We start from the raw sequence: 18,420 nt of genomic DNA, 5'->3' as shown, positions 1-18,420 counted from the left end.
GCCCAGCTCCCATCGCTGGCTCCACCCCTACTTCCTGCTATCACTGGCCAGGACAGCAAAGGCGCCTGATTCTCTGATCATGGCTGGGGGGCAGGGCAAAGGCGGCCCTGGGGGCTCTTAGCGCCCCCCTGGGTTTCTGATCACTGTCAGTGGCAGGGGGCTTCTTCCTGCTTTCCCTTTCGCCTCCCTGCATTGTGCCTACATATGCAAATTAACCGCCATCTTTGTTGGTTTGCATATCACCCTAATTAGCCAATGAAAAGGTTAGCAGTCGTACACCAATTACCATATTTCTCTTTTATTAGTGTAGATTATGGGTGTTCTAACTTCAAATAGTATTGAATAATGTTTAGTATATGTACCAATTTATCTTTCTAAAATATGAAGAACTCTGAATTCCATACCTGCCCTAAAGGTGGACCTATATTGATTTTTATTAGTCTGATGTTTCCCTGAAACAGCAACAAATTTTAGTGAAGAGCCTGCATCAATATTAACTTCTTATATATGTGAGAAAAGGAGAACTGAAAAGCTACATCTGAACAGAGACTTCTAAAGGAACCCATAACCTTGGCATATCAGGGCAACACTCTGCTAACTGAACTACCTGGCCAGGGGGAAACAGTTATTCTTGTGTTATTATTTACTAATTATTGTAGTATTTTCCATAATAACAAATGTAAACTTACTTTTGTCCCCTTATGTGTACATGTGTGTTTGTATTATATATGTATGTTTTTATATATTTGTATACACATACATTTTTTTTTTTAGATCTATGTTCGAACAGGTATCTACCATGGAGGAGAACCCTTATGTGATAATGTGAACACTCAAAGAGTACCTTGTTCCAATCCTAGGTAAGGAAGTATATGGACTTCTATCTTCATAAGTCATATTAGTGTTTAGCAATGTAATAAATAAAAGTAATACAATTTCCATCATTGGCTTTATACAAGTCAAGGAAATTGCCACACATTTACATATAGAACATAAGGACTTTCAAATCACAGGATCACTTTATTGATTTTCTGTAAAATTTTATCTGTAGGGTTTTTCTGATTCTCTTTCTATTGTATCAAGGAGAGAACAAAATATGGTTACAGTTTGGTACTGATGATTCATAAACCTAGCATTTTATTCTTATCTCTATTATCATTTACACTTGATTCTAAGAGAATCAAGAAAAAATTTTGATCTTGTAATTAAGTTGCTAGAGGTGACCACCATTCTAGAGTTTGGATCAAGTTCAAAGAGATGGTAATTTTTTCTGCCTGGAGAAAGGGAAATAGTTCCTCACTCTACCGGAACCATTAGGTCAGAAAGTACGTCATTCATGTTAGAACTTATGCTGTGACAATAAACAACCCCAAGATCTTTTACAATCTTTATTAGAACAACAAAATTTATTTCCCAGTCATACTGCATCACTGTCAGAGGTTGAGTGATTTGGTTGTGAAAGGAACAGCAGAACAATATTTGATTAAAGAATGGCCAAGAATTTTCCAAATTCGATAAAAACTGTAAAACCAACCATCTAAGGAGTTTAGCGAGCCACAAGCAAAAACCCCAAAATAATATTGGGTACATTTATTCTAGTTGTTTCAAAACCAGAAAATAAACTAGCTTTATAAAAGTAAAAGGTAAATGTATTTAACAATCTAAGATGATAATGTCAAAATTTTAGTGAACTAAAGTTATTTGAAAAGTACTTATATTTGGTTATCTTTTCTTTAAGAATTCTCTTCTCTAAAAGATAAAATCCCTATGGTAGTAGTATGAATATTTTAGAAAATTTGTAAACTTTTATGTATTTACAAAAAAAGAGATAAAAGAAAATGAAGTTATTAGAATGAAAAGTAGATACTAAAAATTCCTTCTGAAATTGATTGTTCCAAATACTGTACTTCCCATATACTAGGTAAATTACCATACGATTTCTTCATAAATGTTACGTTCTCTCCCAAAATCAGAATCAGTTTGGTCCATATATATATAAAACTATTGCCTAATAATAAAGAACTTAATTGTTCTCTGTGTGTGGACTTGAGAAGAAACATGCTTTATTTGCATAGTATTATAAACAACATTCATAGGATATAGCTCTCTAAGAAAGTATATAGACTATTTCCCATTAACTCTGAGCAAGTCTAGAGATTGAGAAGTAATAAATAAAATCCCTGGGTACCTTTACTGTGAACTTATCAAATTCCACAATATTTCTTCTCTCCATAAGCATTGTTTCTTTTCTTTTCTTTTCTTAAATATATTTTATTGATTTTTTTACAGAGAGGAAGTGAGAGAGAGAGAGAGTCAGAAACATCGATGAGAGAGAGATATCGATCAGCCGCCTCCTGCACATCCCCCACTGGGGATGTGCCCGCAATCCAGGTACATGCCCTTGACCGGAATCGAACCCGGGACCTTTCAGTCCGCAGGCCGACGCTCTATCCACTGAGCCAAACCGGTTTCGGCAAGCATTGTTTCTTTATCCTTTAGAATTCCTTCTTGCTAAGTTCCCCCATTTTAAACATATCTACTCTATATAAAGTGGATCATATTTTTTTAATCTTAATCCATAATCAAGCAAAGAATACAAGAACTTATTTTACTAATAAAGTTTTATATCTTAGTTTGGCTAATTAAAAATTTTATACCATTTTGTTGTTAATTAAGTCTTGTTTTATTTGTGACCAAAAACAGAATAGAATTTTGAAGAAGCCATTTAAAAGTTTTCAAAATCACTAGCACTTGAGCTTGGACCAATTACTCTTCTAATTTATTTACTTTTGTTATCTCATTTAATCTTCACAACAACTTTATGAGAGTAAACACTATTATTAGTCACATTTCCATGACAAGAAAACAGACAAAGTGAGGGTTGCACATGTAATAAAATAGTAAAAACAAGATTCTGCTCTAGGTAGTGTGACTTCTGAGTTCATACTCTTAACCATTACTATAATCTTTTTTAAAGAAATAACAACTATGTATTTTGCTTGGCTCTTTACAGATGTCCACCAAATAAAATATAGACATTATTTCACATGTAATATCCAATAAATTGAAGGGAATTTATTATTAAATTTTGAGAAAAAATTATCACTTTTTATAGTAACTTTTTATTCTTATTATGAATGTCAAGTTTTACTTGCGAAATAGTTCTAAAATTCAAATACTTTCTGTTAACATATCCTTCATTTTATTTAATACTGACTTATTTAAATGAATAAAACTGCATCATCTATAAAAGTAATTAAACATCATTGTAATCATCATAGGAAATTTCCTTTTACTTAGTTTCCCTTTTCTATTTGCCTCTTTATAATTTGGGGGGGAGGGTGTGAAAGTATATAGCATAAATGGACAAAAGTATACATTGCAGAGTTTAGTGAGTTATCACAAAATGAATATTTATATAAGCACTACACTGGTCAAAAAATAGAACATTTAACAGTATTCTAAAAGTCCCTCCCTCCTCATCTCCTCTCCCAGACCATTTGTCTTCTTTCCTCTCTAAAGGTAGCTACTATCCTTCTAAAATTATTGTTTAGTTTGGGCTTTTTGAATTTTATTTAAATGGACTCATGGAGTAGGTATTCTTTTGTGTCTTTTTTCACTTAATATTATGTTTTTAAGATTTCATTCATGATGTAAATAGCTGGTGTTCATTTCCATTACTGTGTACTCCATTGTATGAATATACTGCAATTTATCTAGTCTATTAGACATTAAGATTGTTTGCAGTTTGGGAATATTGTAAATAATTCTGTTAACATTCTAGGCACATCGCTTCTCGGCCTTTTGGCTAAGATCAAGTGTAGTAACATTCTAGGCACAAATGCATGCATTTCTTTGATTTTATGCCTTGAGGTGGAGCTGTCATAGGTCAGTTTTAGTACATTATGCTTTCCAAATTGGTTGTATAAATTACACCTCCACACGCAGAATATGAGATTTCCTGAAACTACACATTTTGTAGCCACTCCTTGGTATCATTAATCCTTATAGTTTTAGCTAATCTCTTGTATAGTGATAGTTCCATGACATTTTATTTTGCATTTTTTGGATGACAAATGATATGGACTACTTTTTCATGTTTATTGGCCATTTGGATAAATGTCTGTTCCATTAAATCTCTGGCCTGTTTTCCACTTTATTATTTTTTTCTTTATGATTTTTAGGAGTCATTCATATACTCTGGATAAACGCCTTTTGGGGGGAATAAATTCCTTTTTGCTTTAATTTTACGTAGGTGGAATGAATGGCTGAATTATGACATATACATTCCTGATCTTCCTCGTGCTGCTCGGCTTTGCCTTTCCATTTGTTCTGTTAAAGGTCGAAAAGGTGCTAAAGAGGTAAATTATATTCACCTTTAGAAACTCCAAATTATACTGCATATTGAATTTTTATCAAGAAATGGATATTATTTTTCTTTATCTAAAATAAATAATTTAAAATTTTTTAATTAATAAATGTATCATAGAAAAATATCTTGTGAAAGTTTTTAGAATTTATTTATAAATAGTGAGTTTGTCCTGGTCATACCGATACAGTTTTCGAATATGCCAAGTGACTACACACAAATATCTGTTAAGTGACTACATGCAAATATCTGTCTTGCTTGCTTTGGTTTATATTTCCTAATAATAATAATAATTAGAGAAAATACATGTTATTTCAAATGGGAAAAAGGAAGACGAGATATTTATACTTTGTAAAAATTAATATAGTTTGTTGTAGACATTGTTAGGGAGATAGTTGTTGAATTCTCCTTTCTGGGGAAGAAGAGTTTTGAAACAGGTTTAATAATTTAACCCAAAGAGTAGTGAATATTTTTCAGTTTGTTTGTTTGTGTGTTTTAAGGAACACTGTCCATTGGCGTGGGGAAATATAAACTTGTTTGATTATACAGATACTCTAGTATCTGGAAAAATGGCTTTGAATCTTTGGCCAGTACCTCATGGATTAGAAGATTTGCTGAATCCTATTGGTGTTACTGGGTCAAATCCAAATAAAGTAAGCTTTTTCTTATTATAAATTAGAATTTTTTTCTTTTTTTTATAACAAACACAATATATATGTAATAACTTTTATTCTATTTCTTAGGAAACCCCATGCTTAGAGATGGAGTTTGACTGGTTCAGTAGCAGTGTGGTAAAGTTTCCAGATATGTCAGTGATTGAAGAGCATGCCAACTGGTCTGTGTCCCGAGAAGCAGGATTTAGTTATTCCCATGCAGGACTGGTAAGACAAATCACTAAGTTTTCTTAAGTATCAGCCATAATCAGTGGATTGGGTACATACTCTTTATACAGAAGGGGTTTCATATGTTTTAGTTACACTGGCATAGCTACTATAGGTGCTTGGACAGTATTGCAATATAATAAAATTCTCTATATGCTAATATTTTTACTGTAGCCCTACCTCTCCTTACTTTTCAGAGCTCTAGCCTGCCTTCATTTAACAAATACTTATTGAATGCCATTAATGTATGACATGTACCAGGCAATAACGTTGTAACCTGAAGAGACCTCCACTGAGTATGTAGTCTAATGGTGAAAATAGATATTAAGCAGGTAAAAGCAAAAATATAAGATTATAGATTATGATAAGTGCCAAGAAGGAAAAAGCAATAGTGTGCCAAGAATGGCTAACAGAGGGATGGGAGAGAAAGGCTAATATTGGGTTCAGAGAAGACTTTTTTGAAATAGTAACCTTGAAGTTGAGCCAAAGTATAAATATATTGTTAGGTGAGCATGGAAGCAGAGGACATTGCTTCACCACCGTAGCTCAATCCCCTAGAAAAGCATATATATAAAATAGGATTTAAATATTGATCTAGTTGTCTGATCTTGGCCATAAATTTGGAACTACAAAATAATGGTGTAGGAACCATTAACTCTAACTCTTCCTTATTTCTCAAGGACAAAGGTGTCAGTGCTAACAGAAGATGTTTTTGTTCTTTGTTAACTTTTTTTTTTTAATTTTCAAATTTATCACTTTTGTTTTGACCTAGTTATAGGTCATAGATAGACCAACCAATCGAATATGGACCAAGAGGTCCTGAAATATGCCTATCATATTTTCCATATTCCTGGTGCAATAACAGCAGCACCCAGGGGCAGCCAGCAATCCCACATTTAGGAACTTTCAGTAGGGAGTTTACCAATCCCTTTTGTAAACTGAAGAAGAAGAATAATAACCTTTACCCTTTCTGCCTATGCACTTTCAGAGATACAGAAAGGCTGTTTTAAGTACAAATAAATTTAAAATCATTACTGAATTTTGTCAGATACTAAAAGTACAATTAAAATTAACTTTTTTGACATTAAAAAGAGGTTCTCTTTCTTGAGATATGTAGCCACTATTCTATAAGTTTAATTCCTTTATGATAACTGCCCTGACTAGGTAGCTCAGTTAGTTAAGGCATCGTCCTGACAAGCCAAATTTGCAGGTTCGATTCCCAGTCAGGTCACCTGCAAGAAGCAACCAGTGAATGCTTAAATAAGTGGAGCAACAAATCGCTGTTTCTTTCTTTCTCTTGCTCTCTCTCTCCCCCCTCCCACTTCATCTGTCTCCCTCTCTTCCTTCCTCTCATTAAATCAATAAATTAGAAAAATAATTCCTTGATGATGATTATTAATATTTATCGAGTGCTTACTGTGTACCCAATGCCATACCAATCACTTTTCATATATTATTTCATCTTAAAAGCAATCTCTGTAAAGTAGGTACTATTATAACCCTTATTTCACCAGTAAAGAAACAGGCATAAGGAGTCTAAATAACTTATCTAATGATCGCCCCAATTGGGCCAGGCTGGCCAGACCCCACCTGTGCACAAATTCCTGCATCGGGCCTCTAGTTCTGTTATAAATGAGGAGGAATCCCTTAAATTTTAAGTTAGGGTTGAAATACTGGTAAGCATTCTCATGACGTCCATATCCCTATCCAATTAGTTATACCTGTAACTGGAAAGAAAAAGGTGATATAGAAATTTTAAAATTCCTTGGATCAGTTATTCTGATTGATATCTGTAAGTGTAAAAATAGAAATGTTTTACAAATATGAAGCAAAGAAGATGGCCATTCTCTCTAACAAAATTATGAGGCATCAAAGTTTTCAAAAATGCTGCATTTTGACATGTGAGTACGAGAAGAACCAGAAGTAATGATAAGCTAGAACTTATTAGATATGTATTTAAAATCTGGACTTAGTATTTACAAGATGAATATGTCCAGGCTCATGCATGACAGTTGATAAGCAAGTAGTTAGTTGCATTCAAAGGATGTTGCTTATTTTGAATAATAACCTTGGTTTTATTATATTTAAATTATTATCCAGTTGTCACATAATTGTTTTTCACCATCACTTATTCTTCTCTAAGTTATTCTATATTAAAAATATAAACAAATAAAAATAAGTAAATAATGCAAAAGAATTAAAAGTCCATGGACCCAGATGGTAAGTGGTAATGACTACTTTTCCTGTTGAATTGAGAGTAAAGCATTTTTTATCTCTTACCCAAACTATTATTCCAGTAGCCTCCTGACTGGTCTCCCTCCCCATGCAGAGGACCCAGAATGATCTTTATTAAAGATAAATCAAATCATGATATTGATTGTTTAACTAACTTCCACTGAAAATAAAATCCAAACCTTTTACCCTGACCTGCAAATTTCTCACTCCTCTCCCTTACCTGCTGGGCTTCAGGTTCACTGGCCTTCTTCCTGTGCCTCCTTCACACCAAGCTCATTCTTTCCCTGAGGCACTTTCCTTGTTCCTCCATCTGCAATAGTCTTTTCCTGATCTTAGTGTGGATGGTTCTTTCTTGTCACTTGGATTACAATTAAATATTATCTTTTCATGCCTTCTCAGAGGCAATTTCTGAGCACCCAGTCTAAAGCAGTTACTCAGTCATTCTCTGTTACATCACCCAGAGTATTTAAATCAACTTTCCAATATTTTTCTTATTTGTTCATTTAATTTTCCACTGTAGCAATGGCCCTGTTAATAATACAGGTTCTTTTATAATTTTATGACCCCAAACAGTAAGAACAAGACAAGGCACACAGTCCATGCTTTAATAAATATTTGTTGAGTAAATATGTGCTAGTAATATTACTTGATGCTGTTAGATAAATTAACAATGTTTAAATGTATAAAAACTTAGTAGCATGGATGTTTACCTTCATTTTAGCCATTAGGAATATGTGTAACCCTTTCTAAAGGATATATAATTGTTTTTTATAATACATTAATGTGAATTCATAATTATTTATTGCATAGTTAATATATCTATACTGAAAGAAAAAAAATACATTACTTGGAATTGTACCAAAAGTTGTGGTGTTTTTGGTTTCCAAATACTCAATGTGAATGTTTTTAATGGGGATATTGCTTCTACTTTTTTCCCTTATTTATTTTTACTTTTTAAATTTGAAAGCCTAAAAGTGACTATTAGGATGTATCCAAGCAACCATTATGAAAGAATTTACATTTTAATTTTATTTTATTACTATTTCATATTCTATTCCGGAAACATTATAACTTATTCACTACTAACGCCTAGTATCCAGTTTCTTACCCCTGACTAACTTTAGCAGTTACTGTTCTGTGGTTGGTGGTAATGTTAACCAAATAAGTTACTGGAAGAAGAAAAAAAAGTTACTGGATTTGTTCCACAAATACTGTCTTGAGCTGATTCTTCCCTATTCATGAAAATAAAGTCTTATCATGGGAATAGTAAACTGTTTCACAGCAGCTAATAAGCAATATAAAATGTACTGACAGTTTTCTTTTTTTATGTGGATCACTCATGAAAAATATAGAAGAGAATATCATATAAGATATTACTTTATTTTACAGAGTAACAGACTAGCTAGAGACAACGAATTAAGGGAAAATGATAAAGAACAGCTCCGAGCAATTTGTACCCGAGATCCTCTCTCTGAAATCACTGAGCAGGAGAAAGATTTTCTTTGGAGCCACAGGTAAGTGTTAAGATGAAGAGTCTCCATTTCTTATGTTACAGAAGAAAATAAAGAATTGGCTTTGGCTGTTCTTGCCTTTTTTTCTACCATACCTATTAAATTAAAGCATAATACACATGACTTTTTATACAAACATCTTTTTTAAAGTTGTAGATATAGAGCAATATTTCTAGAGAGAATCATGCTGCATTGGTATTAACTTTGGACATTGAATGCTTTTTTAAAAATTCTCTAAGTTGATAGCACCTTTTTTAGGATTTGGTTTTTATTTTTGCTTTTTAATAAAATTCAAGATCCCAAAAAAATATCCTGTTGTTTTCAATCAATTTAGTTGGTCTATCAGTGGTCGGCAAACTGTGGCTCGCGAGCCACATGCCACAAAATACCACACGCGGGCATGCATGTACAGTGTGATTGAAACTTCGTGGCCCATGCGCAGAAGTCGGAATTTTGTGGAAGAGCCACACTCAAGGGGCCAAAGAGCCTCATGTGGCTCGCGAGCCGCAGTTTGCCAACCACTGGATGTTTCCATTTTTAAGAGTTCCCTTCATTTTCCTTTTTTACTTACACTTCCTCAAAGTAATAGTGTAATGCCTTATTTTTACTTATGAAGAAGTTATCGTACTACTTGGTGACACTTTTATTTAAATAAAGCAATTGCAGCGCATTTCTGCAGAAGTTCCTTAAAACATAAATTCTTTCCCGTGACCACAGTAGAAGTGGTGACTCTTCTCATGGTCCAAGTTGCTTAAGTAGGTGAATAAAAGGAGCTACATAAACAGTGTTATAAAATAAATTCACCAATTTTTCCTAAGTACCTGCCTTCATTTGGATTTTTCTTTTGCCTCCCTTGCCATTATAACTGTATCTAAGTATCTATGTACATATATATGCAACAAAATGTTAAAACACTGATTTCTTTTGATTTTAAGGAAGGCTAGTAATGACAAAATGTTAAGTGTTTGGAACTTCTTAAAGATTGCATAGTTGGAAATTTAGACATCTAGGCCTTATGAATAACATGCAAGAATGTTTTTTATTTTGTTTTATCTTTTCCACACAGACACTATTGTGTAACTATCCCTGAAATTCTACCCAAATTGCTTCTGTCTGTTAAATGGAATTCTAGAGATGAAGTAGCTCAGGTAAATGCATGTTTGAGATTCCGGAATAACTGTTGCTCGGATTGTTTTCTCTCACAAAGTCTGCATAACTATGAGGTGAAATAGACTGTTTTAAGTTAATTAATAATGGTAATATAGTAGAGAAAAATGCCATTCAGACTGCTTCCACTGATAAAATTAATTAATTAGAACTGAACATTTTGAGCACTGAATTTATAAGGGGACTTTTATCTAAACTAATTTTAAAATGAAGGGTTCATTCACAACTGTCTTTCCTTTAAAAATATGATTTGTGGTCTTTCTCATGCACAGATGTACTGCTTGGTAAAAGACTGGCCTCCAATCAAACCTGAACAAGCTATGGAGCTTCTGGACTGCAACTACCCAGACCCTATGGTTCGAAGTTTTGCTGTTCGATGCTTAGAAAAATATTTAACAGATGACAAACTTTCTCAGTATCTAATTCAGCTAGTACAGGTAAAATAATGTAAAAAAAGAAAAATTATGTTTTATTCTAAATCCATGCAACTTCCAAAACCTCTACTGTATTAACTGATTTTATGCTTTTTTTTTAATTAGTTTTGTCACCAGTAGTATCTACTTTCTTTCTGAAAAATTACCTTTTATTCCAACCATGCAAAATTTGACTCTGGTTGATGTAAAGTTGTTTTATGTTTGTTTGTTTTTAAACCCATAGGTCCTAAAATACGAACAGTATTTGGATAACCTGCTTGTGAGATTTTTACTCAAAAAAGCGTTGACTAATCAAAGGATTGGGCACTTTTTCTTTTGGCATTTAAAGTAAGTCAAATTATTTTCCCATTAAATTATCTACAGACATATTACTTTCTTTATGTATAATTATGCATACTTATATACTACTAGAGGCCCGGTGCACAAAAATTTGTGCACTCGGAGGGAAGGGGGGGCGGTCCCTCAGCCCGGCCTGTGCCCTCTCGCAGTCTGGGACCCCTCAGGGGATGACCACCTGCTGGCTTAGGCCTTCTTCCCGGGGGATTGGGCCTACATCCCTCTGGCAGCCCGGCAGCCCTGGGGGGATGTCCACTTGCCAGCGGGGAGCAGACCTAAGCTGCAGTCAGACATCCTTAGCGCTGCTGAGGAGGCAGGAGAGGCTCCCACCACCACCGCTGTATTGGCAGCCATCAGCCTGGCTTGTGGCTGAGCAGAGCTCCCGCTGTGGGAGTGCACTGACCACTAGAGGGCAGCTCCTGCATTGAGCATCTGGCCCCTGGTGGTCAGTGTGTGTCATACTGACCAGTCATTCCCAGTCTTTCTGCTGTTAGGGTCAGTTTGCATATTACCCTTTTACTATATAGGATAGAGGCCTGGTGCACGGGTGGGGGCCGGCTAGTTTGCCCTCAAAGGTGTCCCGGATCAGGGTGGGGGTCCCACTTGGGTGCCTGGCCTGCCTGGGTGAGGGGCTGTTGGCTGTTTGCAGCTGGTCACACCCCCTTCAGGGTGGGTGTCCCCACTGGAGTGCCTGGCCAGCCTGGATGAGGGGCTGATAGCTGTTTTCAGGCTGGCCACACCGTCTTTAGGGTGGGGGTCTCCCCTGGGGTGCCTGGCCAGTCTGGGAGAGGGGCTGAGGACCGTTTTCAGGCTGGCCGGCAACTGAAGCTCCCAGCCTCTCCTTTTTTTCTTTCTTTTTTTATTCTGGGATTTATTTACCTTCTATAATCGAAACTTTGTTGTCATCCTTGCTCGCTGATGACTGAAGTTCCCAACCTCTCTTTTTTTTTAAATTTTTTTTTCAGGGATTTATTCACCTTCTATGCTGTATCTGGAGCTGAGAGCCAGCTTTAGCTCTGTGGCTCGGCTCCAGCTCTGAGACCTCAGCTGCTGAAAGCAGGTATCTGGGGTTTGTTTAGCTTCTATAATTAAAACATTGTTGCTTTCGGGCTCAGAGCCGGGCTGCGGCAGGCGGGGAACGTTGGCTTCCTCCATCACTGGAGTAAGTAAGCCTCCTGCTCGCTTCAGCTGCGTGGCTGCCGGCCGCCATCATTGTTGGCAATTAATTTGCATATCACCCTGATTAGCCAATGGAAAGCGTAGCGGAGGTATGGTTAATTACCCTTTTTCTCTTTTATTAGATAAGATAGCTTTTGTTTGTCTGGAAGAATTTCCCATATTGAAAATACGTGGTACCAATGATGAGTTTCCCCTCAACCTTTTCTCTTTAGAATTAAATAAACAGTGAAATTCAAAACTGAATTTTCTACAGGAATGAGAGCTGAAATATTTTAAAGACTTTGATTCTACTTTAAGTGAAATTAAATTTGCTAGGTTAATGTTGATTAGTGGTATATTTGGTTTCACTGTGTGTGTGGATTAAAATATCCCAAAATAAAGAAAAAAAATCTTACCTTGGAATTGGAATTCAGAAGAATAATAACAAAAATCTCAAATTTCTCATTAGAAAAGAAGCTAATTAAGAATAGAAAAAATTATGTAGAATAAGATATACCTAATACTCAAAGTTAGGGGTCATAAACCAAACACTTCTTTCTAAATTTAGAAACAGATTTGTAGTTAACATGGTTTTTAAATGTTAAAATTTAAAATGAAACCTAGAAGCTGGGTTTAAAATAACATAAATTTATTTTGGGATGTGTCTCTTTAAGTTCCTTTTGGCTGGGTTAGTTGAGCTTCTGGGACTTCTAGATTTATAGTTTTTATCATATTTGGAAAATGATTGTGTATTTACAATGTTGCTTAATAAAATTTCATTTCATCCTCCTCCCCCCCCAAAAAAAAAAATAACTTAAATTCTGAGACAGTGTAGAAAAGGAACATGTATGCCAGCAGAGTCAAACAGTATTCACTGAACTCTTAACTTTCTCTTTATTCATTATATTTTTGTTCCTATTTCCCCTTTGTTCATGTTTATATATCTTGTGCTGAGAGACTAGTTAATAAATATTAGTTGAAATAAACCTAAAAGCTAGTACATTAACATTTGAAGAACTATCAAACTCTCTATTGCTTTGCTTCTGAATGATAGATTTTAAATTATTTTATTGTTAGTATGATATAACATTTATTGAATTTAGAAAATTTTTAAAAAATATATATATATATACTCATTTGAGAATATATATGTGTGTGGGTGTGTGTATATGTGTGTATGTATTGTCCTTTTTGTTTTAATCTTGCACTGTTTCTCCAGATCTGAGATGCACAATAAAACAGTTAGTCAGAGGTTTGGCCTGCTTTTGGAATCCTACTGCCGTGCATGTGGGATGTATTTGAAGCACCTGAACAGGCAAGTTGAGGCTATGGAAAAGCTCATCAACTTAACTGATATTCTCAAACAAGAGAAGAAGGATGAGACTCAAAAGGTATATGACTCTTCAGTTTGTTTTTAAAACTCTTTATTGCAGTGTGCCAGGTTTATTTGAGAGCCCAGTGTACAGGAGCGTGCAAAAGTAGGTCTATAATTGTGAGAACACAAATAATTAATATTTATTTATTATTGTATTGTTTATTTGTATTATTTCCATATGAACAAGTGTAAACCTACTTTTGCCCACCTCTGTATATGCAGATCATGGGTCTTAGAATCAAGCATGTTAGGATTTGTATCCATTTCCGCTGGCTCTTGGCTGTGTAATGTTGGACACATTATTTAGTCTTTGAGATTCATCTTCCTTATCTGTAAAATGGGAATAATTCTTTCTTCATAATGTTGTTGTGATAATTAAATTATATGAGATATGCAAAGCTCCTGTCACAGTCCTAGAACATGGGAAGTACCCAGTAAATGTTAGTTCTCTCTCTCTTGCTCTTCCTTTTACATAATACTTTTAAAAAGAATTTTTCCAATACTTTCAACAATAAAGAATTATTAAAAATAAATAAAAATAAATTTTCCTATTGTGTCACTCTTTTAGTAATGACCTTGAAAATGAGTGGAAGAAAATTAGTGTTTACATTTCAGAGTTTACAATGGACTTAGTTACTCAGTGAATATTAAACGCTTTAGTCAAATGCAGTCAAGCTTAGAGTTTCTGAGGAATATGAAATATGAAGATTTTTCATGAGCTTTTCCTATTCTTTATCCTTCATTCCACCATATTTTATAGTAAAAGTGAAATCTTACTTCATCTCTAATGAAATGAAAAAAAAATCCCAGCTTATTAGTGAGTCCCCAAAGTACACAGAATGTAAATTAGCAGTACTGGATTAATTTTTCTAATATCTTCATTAATATTGCTTGAAAAAATATTACGTTCTGTAAAAAAAAAGTTACTGTTTTAGTCTAAATGCCACAGAATTGATTTTATTAAAGTTGTGGTATATAAGTTTAAATGTAGATTCTTAGAAAATAATTATACTGTTTCTGATGCTGGAATTGTGAGCAAGAGGGGACTAGACTGCTTTGAAAGAATAACGCTTATTAGATTTATATTGTAACTGAGATAAGAAAAAAGAAACTAGATAATAGTTAAATTAGTAAATATAGGCATTTTTTCTAAACTGGAATTTTATATAACAGATTGGCCATGATACAGTGGATTAATTAGGAACATGAAATTCACTACTCAGATTACTATTGGCTTAGATGGAGTTGTGATAGGGAACTAAAAACACAGTCATACGATTCGTGGAATCTTAAAAAAAGCAACAACTGAACAAGCAGAATGGAAACAGACTAATAGATACAGAGAACTTTTTGATGGTTGTCAGATGGAAGGGGGTTGGGGATGATTGAAAAAAGTGAACGGGTTAAAAAATACAAATTGGAAGTTACTGAATGGTCACAGGGATGTAGAGTACTGCCCCAGTCATAGGACTAAAGGCAGTTATTTTGTGTGGTTTGTATTTTATCATAACAATGATAAAGTGCAGGAAACAGTGTGCTAAAATTAGGGCTGATAGCGACAGAGAAAGAAATGCCTTTACGTGATCAAGAGCCCTAGTCAGTGATGACTACATTTTCTAGCTGTTCACTTATACATAGTAAGGAAGGGGGGGATGGGGATTTGTTACTAAAATCCAGCATGAATATAAATTTATTATGAAGTCCTAAACTCTTTTTTGTTCCCCACTAATATTTTACATTTTCAATAGATACAGGTTTTCTAAAATAAAATGGCAATTATTGCATGATAGCTCAGCAGTCTGGGCTCTGCTTTGAACTGATTTAAAAAGCATGTTCCTTTCTAACTCTATGCTAGAGCATGAGTATAGTGTGAGACTCAGTGTAACAGATGTTTTTACAAGTCCTTTCCCAGCAGTTCCTTTTAGCCTCCCTTGACCTTTTCTACCCAACAGAAAGAGAGTGAACATGATGTCTCCATAGCTTTTCCTCTACAACAGTGGGTCAGCAAACTTTTTCTTACAAGGCCAGATAATAAATAGATTTTCAGGCCATGTAGACTCTGTTGTAATTACTTAACTCTGCTGTTTGAGTGAGAAAACAGCCAAAGTCTAAATGAATGGGCATGGCTATATTCAATTCAATTTGATTTACAAAATCTGGCCACTGACCTGCTGTAGTTGACCACGCCCTGTTCTAGAGCCAAAGCATTGCCTCTGTCATCAAGCAGAGTTCTGCTCACAGGGAGGTGCACAGTGCTGTCACTCTCACCTCTGCCTGAGTTTGTCTGCTCTGTGTTACAGAACCACTTCTAACTAGAATGCTGCCAATCCAAGCTATCAATTCAAAGGCTGAGGTTCCAGTGTATAAAAAAAATTAGCAATTAATTTTATCTTTTATGAGTTCATCTCTAATCACGATTACACTAATTTATCAGGTACAGATGAAATTTTTAGTTGAGCAGATGCGGCGACCAGATTTCATGGATGCTCTACAGGGCTTTCTATCTCCTCTAAATCCTGCTCATCAATTAGGAAATCTCAGGTAAGGTACCTTATTGGAAGTTTTATTTATATATTTAAATAGTACCCTCTTTGGAGAAAATCTTGAGGAAAGTCAAAATGTCCATTATAATTAGCCCTAGCTGGTTTAGTTCAGTGGGTAGATGTCGGCCTGTGGACTGGGGTATCCCAGGTTTGATTCTGGTTAAGGGCACATGCCCAGGTTGTGGGCTTGATCCCCAGTTTGGGGGTGCAGAAGGCAGCCGATCAATAATTCTCTCTCATTATTGATGTTTCTCTCCCTTTTCCTTCCTCTCTGAAATCAATAAAAATATATATATTTAAAAAGTCCATTATAATTAGAATATTCCATTATACAGGGTCAGGCAAACGTAGGTTTACAATTGTGAATACATGAAGCACAGTTTATTCGTGTATTATTTATTAATTATTGTATTATTTTCCTATACAAACAACTGTAAACCTACTTTTTCCCCACCTTGTACATGCTTCCTTCTCCCATTCTCCTACCCTACAAAGTAAGAGTTACAAAATTTTCTTAAGTTCAGAATGAATTTTACTACTTTAATAATGGAATTTAAAACACTGTAGAGCCAGAATTTCTTGTATTATAGGATAAGAAATGGAATGTAATATCTGTAAAACTAACGATGTGGCCCTGGCTGACGTTATTCAGTGGTTAGAGCATCGGCCTGTGCAGCAAAGGGTCACGAGTTCAATTCCAGTCAAGGGCACATATCTGGGTTGCAGGTTCAGTCACCAGCCCAGGTTGGGGCACGTGTGAGAGGCAACCGATTGATGTTTCTCTCACATTGATGTTTTTCTTTTTTTCTTCCTCCCCCTCCTCTTTTCCATGTTCTCTGAAAATCAATGGAAAAAATATCCTTGGGTGAGGATTGAAAAAAAAGAATGTGAATAGGAAAAAAAAACACTAATAATGTGTCCCTATGTTTGTTGAAAATTCATAAGCTATTATGTAATTAATTTTTAAGCCTAATATTTTTTACTTTTTTAAATTATTTATTGATTTGAGAGAGCGAGGAAGGGGGGGAGGGAAGGGGGGAACATCAATTTGCTGTTCCAATTAATCTACTCATTCATTGGTTGCTTATATATGCCCTAACTAGGGATTGAACCTTCAACCTTGGTGTATCAGGACAACCCTCTAACGAACTGAGCTTTTCTCTTTATAATCCCTTAGAAATGAATTCATTAATAAAATCAAGTAGAAACTTTAAAATTTTTATAACACTTTAGAAAACTATGCTATTTTAAAATTAATTTGAGGGTAAAGAATAATAAAGCTAAAGTGCCTATTAAAGTGTTTAACTATTTTAAAGGCTTGAAGAGTGTCGAATTATGTCCTCTGCAAAAAGGCCACTGTGGTTGAATTGGGAGAACCCAGACATCATGTCAGAGTTACTCTTTCAGAACAATGAGATCATCTTTAAAAATGGGGATGGTAAGGAAGAGTATTAATGAACCTATGATGCATGAATTTAGCTATCCTTTTATATACAGGATATTTATGAACCATGAAGACTATTGAAAGCTATTTAAGGAATATGCATGTGGTAAATGTGTAATATTAAGCAGATGTCTTGGCCTTTAGAATATGTATGTATAATTATTGAAAAGAAGTTCTGGTTTAGAATCAGAAAGCTTGAATCTGTTTCTAACTATCATTTGTTTAGCTATGAGAGTGTCCATTTATTCCATAAACATTTGATGTGCTAGACAGTGGGGTTGTAAGAATAAACAAAACAGAATCCCTGCCCTCTTAAAGGTCACATTCTAGCAGAGAAGAGAGAGATGTAAGACAAATAATTATAAAAATAAAATTACAACCGTGGTACAAAGGAAAAGTGTAGTTTGCTAAGAAATCATGTAAAAGGAGATCCGAATTTACTTGGAGAACAGGCTGTGGGGGAGCAGTGTGAGGGTCACTGGTGGGTTTCCACTGGGGAAATGACATTTCAGCATTGAATTCAGTTAATCGAATGTTTAAATATAAACATGTTCACATTTAAGAATTCAGAAAAATAAATGTTTTAATTTAAAATGTTTGGAAAATAGTTTATCCTGCATTGTTATATAGATGAGTTTATGTAGATACTTTAGAAATGGGTTAAAGAGTCAAAATCTTGCTTCCTTATAGATTAGTTTGAAGAGTAAACATAGCTCTATTTATTTGTCATTTGAAAACAATGTGATGACATGATACCCAAATGTGTACTTACGTCATTAAGTGGTAGTACATATTATTTGAATTTCAGATTTGCGGCAAGATATGCTAACACTTCAAATTATTCGCATTATGGAAAATATCTGGCAAAATCAAGGTCTTGATCTTCGGTAGGTAACCAATAAGGCATCATGTTTGTTGAAAATTACCCTAAAAAAGTAAACTATTCATAAATATTAATTTTAAAGCA

General features: G+C 34.6%; 1 protein-coding gene across 1 annotated transcript in view; it reads left to right on the top strand.

Annotated features, from left to right (window-relative positions):
- PIK3CA (phosphatidylinositol-4,5-bisphosphate 3-kinase catalytic subunit alpha) overlaps positions 1 to 18,420 on the top strand; it is a 35,231-nt gene that overhangs the window by 6,939 nt on the left and 9,872 nt on the right. Inside the window, exons 5-16 of the mRNA XM_006770026.2 lie at positions 775 to 860; positions 4,256 to 4,361; positions 4,870 to 5,022; positions 5,113 to 5,250; positions 8,875 to 8,999; positions 10,063 to 10,144; positions 10,436 to 10,600; positions 10,821 to 10,924; positions 13,311 to 13,482; positions 15,901 to 16,007; positions 17,326 to 17,447; positions 18,262 to 18,340. Coding sequence (XP_006770089.1) covers positions 775 to 860; positions 4,256 to 4,361; positions 4,870 to 5,022; positions 5,113 to 5,250; positions 8,875 to 8,999; positions 10,063 to 10,144; positions 10,436 to 10,600; positions 10,821 to 10,924; positions 13,311 to 13,482; positions 15,901 to 16,007; positions 17,326 to 17,447; positions 18,262 to 18,340 — 1,439 coding nt within the window. The remainder of the gene's footprint in view (positions 1 to 774; positions 861 to 4,255; positions 4,362 to 4,869; positions 5,023 to 5,112; positions 5,251 to 8,874; positions 9,000 to 10,062; positions 10,145 to 10,435; positions 10,601 to 10,820; positions 10,925 to 13,310; positions 13,483 to 15,900; positions 16,008 to 17,325; positions 17,448 to 18,261; positions 18,341 to 18,420) is intronic.

The sequence above is a fragment of the Myotis davidii genome, unplaced genomic scaffold, assembly GCF_000327345.1.
Source record: "Myotis davidii unplaced genomic scaffold, ASM32734v1 scaffold123, whole genome shotgun sequence".
In the NCBI taxonomy this organism is placed as follows: domain Eukaryota; kingdom Metazoa; phylum Chordata; class Mammalia; order Chiroptera; family Vespertilionidae; genus Myotis; species Myotis davidii.
The sequence above is the reverse complement of the archived record's forward strand: the minus strand, read 5'-3'. Positions and strand labels throughout refer to the sequence as shown.